A 6000-nucleotide genomic window follows, 5' to 3' on the forward strand; every position below is an offset into this window, starting at 1 on the left:
CAGAGAGAGAACTCAGTCGGCAGCAGACACTCCCTTGGGAGAACCCAGGTTCAAGTCTGCTCTGACTGATTCCTACACACTGGGCTATTGTTTGGTATTTAGTCTTACCTCTCTCCAAAATGCTTCAGGAAGAAAAAAGTTTTAATTCTTTAATTTCATATACATGGTGGTGGAAACAGCTGTCAGAAGCTCAAAAAATGTCCACAGAGCAGAATTCTAGCTTTCCAGTCAGTCCTATTCATAATCCAAATCAAGGCATCAAGGTAAATAAATGTGAGGGCAGAAGCAACTCAATAGTTTTTGTGTCACAGTTGAATTTATGAAAAGTCCTGTTTCCTGACTTTTCCTGAAGTTACCAAAATAATGCAAAAATCTTCGGAGTTTGAGAGAAAGTCAAACTTCCAGTTTATCACTAAAGGACATTCAACTCAATGAAGCCTGCAATTACCCGCACCAAAATGAGAATTCCCCGTCTTCTAGCCTGACAATATTTATTCAGTAGCGATTACAATCATATTATGATTAGCTTTTTAAAGCAGGCAATTCATGTTTCACAGCAATATTTATCCCAAAAAAGGTATGAGGTCAAGTCAGTATGATCCACTTAAAGATACTACAGAAAAACAGATGCATAAATAGAAAAACAGAAGCAAACATTAAGTAACACTGCATTAAGGTCACAGGTAAATAAAATCAGTGGAAGAACCTGTATTTATATGCAAAAGGACCAGGCTTTTCACCTAGCTTTCAACACTAGCTCCGAACTGCTACCTCCACATGTGCCTCCTTTTTGCTCCACTACTAACATTTGGCAACGCTGACTTTTGTTTGTCTTGCTGCTGGATGAGAAAGAATGCAAACAGGCTTGCGTACATGTATATTTTTCACATGACACTGACATTTACAGGTCCAGCCACTTACAAACAAGTACAAAGAGACAAGGTCTTAGTCTTTTATAGGGCTGGCAATCTTCCCATGAAGGACAGGGTGCCAAATAAAGCCATGTGGCTGAGAAGTGATTTTAGCATGGGATAGCTGTTCCAAAGTTATGTAGCTTCCTCAAGCCCCTTATCATTTACCATCTCTCCAAGAGGACACCTAAACACAAGTGGACCATGAAGAATGTGAAATAAGTGCATCAAATGAGAGACTTAATAGGAAATAAGTATACGTTTACCCATTACATATTTGCTTAGTTATTAGCTGTTGTAAGGGATGTGTTAGGAATGCCCCAGAAGCAAGTTTCCCTTACGCTCCAGGACTGACCATCAGGCCCATGAGTACTGAAATGCTTCCCAAATTCTAGCCACAAAAAGGCCCATGTCTTAAAAATGAACGCCACTAGCACATGGACCAGCTCTTTCAGGAATATATATTCCAGTTGTCCCAAAAGAAAGCGACCAGCACCTGATACACACTGATAAAGAAACGAATCTACCCTAACGTGGGAAATTTTATCCTGACTCTAGTTTTCCAACAACAACTAGGGACATACAGTACATACAGTTGTTTCAAGGCAGGTATTTCCACATTTCTATTTTCAGGGTCACTGTCTCAGGGCAACAACTAGTGTAGCCATGGCCACAGACAAGAAAAGAGGAGAAGCGACAAGAAACCGGAGCTTCATTTTGCAAAGGGACTGTTTGTTAGTTAGAAACGATCCCTTACCCCACACCCCATACTACTTTTCACACTACCTAGTAGTAACAATCTTTTTCTTCCTCATAAATTTTCTAAGTTTTCTTCCTTCTCTCCCCAAGGTCCAAGTAAAAAGAGTCAGAAATCACAGATGAATAAAAAGTCATCCTCAAAAGGTGACAGAAAACCCCTAAGGATCCCAGGGAACACTTGCTGTGGAAAGAAAAAGTTCATGCTAGTGTCTGATGGCAGCTACCAATATTAGACCTAGCCGTACACTCATTAGTTACTCTTCCCTCAGACAGCCACAGGCAGAGCTTGCTGAAAAGCAAGGGTGTCTGTAAGCAAGAACTTTTTCCGAGTTGTCCCTTGACTAAAAGAAAAGCTGGAAAGTCAGAGAGGGGGGAAGAAAGGGGAGCGGTCGTTTGCTTTTAAAGAGAAAGCAGTCACTATTAAAACCTCATATTAAAATTTAATAGCCTGGGTGATAGATCATGAGCACGACACCGCTCCAAGCCCAATTTCTGTTTCTAACAGCACTAGAAATGAGGCACCAGCGATTTGCCTGCAGTACCAACTCCAGTCCCAGAACGACCACTGTTCTGTTTGTGTAGAGACACCAATAAAACTTTAGTATTTCCATTTGCAGTTACGTCTATGAAGTATCCATGGACATTTCTGGCCTCAAATCAAGCATCTTGCGCATGGAACTGTACTGGGCATGTTAATTGGATTATTTCAAAGTTTACAGGGCTGTACACATTAATTTTACTGTTCACTGCAAGTGTCTATAATACAGTCATTTTAGAGCATATTGCTGTAATCATTTTTTAGGGGTTAAATATCCAGGTATTTGGGGTTTCCATTCTTGGAGAAAGGAATTCTTTTGTCATCACTGCACCAGACTATTGTTTCAATACTGCTCAGCAGTCTGACAATCAGCCTTCGCAATGCTGGGGAAAGTTCAGACCCTTGAACATTTACAAGAGAAAAGTCCATCTGTCCTTCAAGCAGCTGCACCACGTACACTTTCTACCTGAAGGCACCAGCTGCAGAGGAACATCCTCCCCCAAAACGCACCCCACCCCCCAGCATCTCTTGGGACCCAGTCAGAAGCCAAAAGGGCTTCACCGAACCCAGACTTGCCCAAATTCAACGCAGCAATCCATGACTGCTCTAACCTGCGCAGACAGAAAGAAGAAATGAATGGCATCAGTCACCTGCTGTCTAGCCTGTTGATGTTCAGCTCTTGATGCCACTTCAACATTTTTGAACAGATCCATCCCAGACACAACCCATAACAAACCCTGCAAAGCATCCTAACTCTTCGCTTGATTTTTTTTATTTATTTTTTAAAAATTTTTAGACAGATAGGTCTTTCAGGAAATTCATATATCAGCAGTTATTTGAATGCACGCATATGAAGGAAAGAGATAACCAAACTCCAGAAACTATTCAGCATGCACAGTAGTAAGCAAGGAGCTGCTCCCCTCAACAGACACACCCAGTTTCTTGAAAAGGAAATACAAGTCTCTCTGTGTATTTAACATCTCTCCGCCCAAACAAGAACTGATGGTAGCACAACACGTTACCCCACTGAAAATCTTTTGGCATATCCTGCGCAATCGAATGCACCACTCTTTCAGGACCTATTTATAACGGGGACTAACAAGACCCTGGGTTACCAGGATGGTTACTACGTCTTCCTCTGGGTGCACCAGGCCAGCGTTTAAAAAAACCCAGCTGTGTATCTCTCATACCGGCAAGTCCACGCTGACGTCGGTGCCGTCCAGCAAGGATACTCGACACGTGATGACAGATTTCGCATCTCCCGCCGCGGGGATGTGGGTCGCAGCCCTCTGGGCCTCCCTCAGCCGCTCCTTTTCGACGTGCTTGCGGATAGACCGGCGTCCGAGGGTTCGCCGAAAGAAACTCAGCATCTTTGCTGCCAAGCCCGAGAAAGAAAAAGAAAGCGCAAAGGTTAACATTTCCACAAAAAAAAAAAAATTAATCAGTCTGATGATCCGCGGTGACCAAACCTGACGGCTCCAGGAAGCTCAAGCACACACCCGCGGGGCGTAGGTACGCAGGTATGCCAGAAACCATCATGTTGTATTACAGACGCGCATCTCTCGCATTATGTTATAATACAGGTATACATACTGCATATACGTATCAGCGGCGATCTGGACCCTAAGCGACTGGTTGCCAGACACGGGGAGGCGTCCAACCGGGCCGGGGCGCACCTGCTCACCGCACCCGTTTGGCAGCGCTTGCCGCAACGCCCCTGGTATCAGTCACGGCGCGGCCGAAACGCAACGCAACGCGCCGAGCCGCCCGCACCTCTCGTTTCGTCTCGTCTCGTGCCCTGTCGAACCCGGCCCCCGCGGGACAGGTACGGACGGACGGATCCGCCTCACGGAAGCATCCTCCCATGCGTACACAAAGCGCGCACACCCACATGCAGGCGCACACGCGGGTACACGGACAGGCCCACTCACCTGCGGGCGGCGGCGCGGAGACCCGAGCGGGGACGGCTCGTGAGGCGCAGGCGGCGGCGGCAGGGCGGGCCCTCAGCGGCCAAGATGGCTGCCCCTCACACCCCGCCCCGAACTTAAAGGGGTTGGTGCGGCGCGGCCCGGGTCAGGCCCTGGGGGTAGGGGGGAAGGAATTCCGCCGTGGCCGCGCGCCTTTAAATGGGGCCGCACGGCTGCGGCTGTTGCTCTTAAAGGGGAGGGGGTCGCCGCAGGGGGAGGCGGCTGCGCTGTGCCGACCCGAGACGCCTTAAAGAGGCGGGGGCGGGGGGCCGGGGCACAGCGCGTGGACGAGCGCACGGGGCGACGCGCGCGCGCACACGCACGTACAGGTGTGCGCGTACGCGTGGTAAGATGTGTGTAATGTATTATAGGTATTATACGTGTATAGCGTACATATTTTTTTCCGGATGATAAACAAGATGTGTACACACCTGTTACAAGGTATATGTCATATAATATGCTATTATGATATCTTACACACGCACGCACACATTATGTAAGCCGTCATAATATATACCCTGTAATATGTGTGCATATACAATCGACACACTCATGCACGTGGAAATGGTTAGAAAATAGGAAATATTTTAATATTTAAACATAGGACAGCAATATATATATAAAATTAAACTATGTAAAAAAGATTATAGTAACCTCCCCCCTTAAATGTGATTTTACATATGTGCAGGTATACTATTCCCCACGCCCCGCCTTTTGAATTTAAAACAAAAAAACCCTCTTCCCCAGTTTCCCCAAGCGTCTCACTTGCCAAGCGAGTCCCTAGGAGGAGCTGGCGATTCCCACCTGTCCGTACCGGGGCTGCACACAACAAGATAATGACAGTCCCAGCAAGGTGGGGACAAACCAGCTCACACTGCACGGAGGCTTTTAATTAAGCCCTCTGCGGTAATGAGCCAGGACACGGCCTTGTCTGTACTCCAGCGAATTCCTGTCTGCAGACAACCAATGCCTGTAAATCCATAAAACCTTGAGAGAGAGAGAGAGACTACACACACACAAAACGTATGTATAAGCAGATGCACACACACACACACACACACACGTACTTATGTATATGCACACACAACTGTGTGTGTGTGTGTATATATTTGTGTGCGTACACACACACACACACACACACACACACACACACACACACACACACACACACACACACACACAGACACACACACACACACACACTGGTTAGTAGATCTATAAGGTGCACATCTACCCTGCCTTCTACCTGCCACCTCCCTGGGATGCCCCAAGGGAGCCAGCACTGCGGGCTGATGCAGGCTGGGGGTGGCTTGGCCGGAGGGCTGTGTGATACCGCACTCACTTCCCTTATGCCTCGGCAGGAGTCCAGCGCGCGGTTCTGGGCTCTGCAGTTTACGAGGGACGTAGAGAAGCTGGAGAGGTCCCAGAAGCGAGCGATGCCGGGGAGGCTGCAGCGCAGCTCCCTGAGAAAAGGCTGAGAGAACAAGGCGCGTTTAGTTTGGAGGAGGAGGAGATTCAGGAGAGCAGGGTTTGCATCCTGGAAAGGCTGCCACGGGGAAGGGGACCAGCTCTTCTCCCCTCCCAGAGAGGACAGGCCACAAAGCAATAGGTCCAAACTGCGGGGAGGCAGATTTAGCTTCGAGCTCAGAAAAAAGCACCTGGGGTGGCAGAGCAGCAGGGTAGTGGAACAAGCTGCCCAGGGAAGTGGTCGACTCCTCTCCACCGGAGGTTTTCAAGAGGCTGGACAGGCACCTGTCAGGGATGGTTTAGGAAGAGTGTGCAGGGAGCAGGATTAAATCAGTGGGAACCGATCTTTTTTGGCGGG

General features: G+C 47.8%; 1 protein-coding gene across 9 annotated transcripts in view; it reads right to left on the reverse strand.

Moving 5' to 3' along the window:
- The window catches only part of EPB41L5 (erythrocyte membrane protein band 4.1 like 5), an 81499-nt gene extending 77088 nt beyond the window's left edge, over positions 1–4411 (reverse strand). For 4 of the 9 annotated variants that reach the window (XR_016442123.1, XM_090046041.1, XM_090046046.1 and 1 more), the window contains exons 1-2: positions 4140–4410; positions 3399–3583 (exon numbers count right to left, since the gene is read on the reverse strand). Coding sequence is in view for 8 of the 9 variants with exons in the window: in XM_090046041.1 (XP_089902167.1) it covers positions 3399–3578 (180 nt within the window). In the remaining variant the exon portion in view is untranslated. Of the gene's footprint in view, positions 1–3398; positions 3584–3801; positions 3953–3981; positions 4118–4139 lie in introns of those variants that run through there. The other 5 variants (XM_090046044.1, XM_090046048.1, XM_090046043.1 and 2 more) reach the window with 4 other exon arrangements.
- Positions 4412–6000: the final 1589 nt, after the last annotated feature.

The sequence above is a fragment of the Crocodylus siamensis genome, chromosome 4 (assembly GCF_052110815.1).
Source record: "Crocodylus siamensis isolate JL-2025a chromosome 4, ASM5211081v1, whole genome shotgun sequence".
NCBI lineage: Eukaryota > Metazoa > Chordata > Crocodylia > Crocodylidae > Crocodylus > Crocodylus siamensis.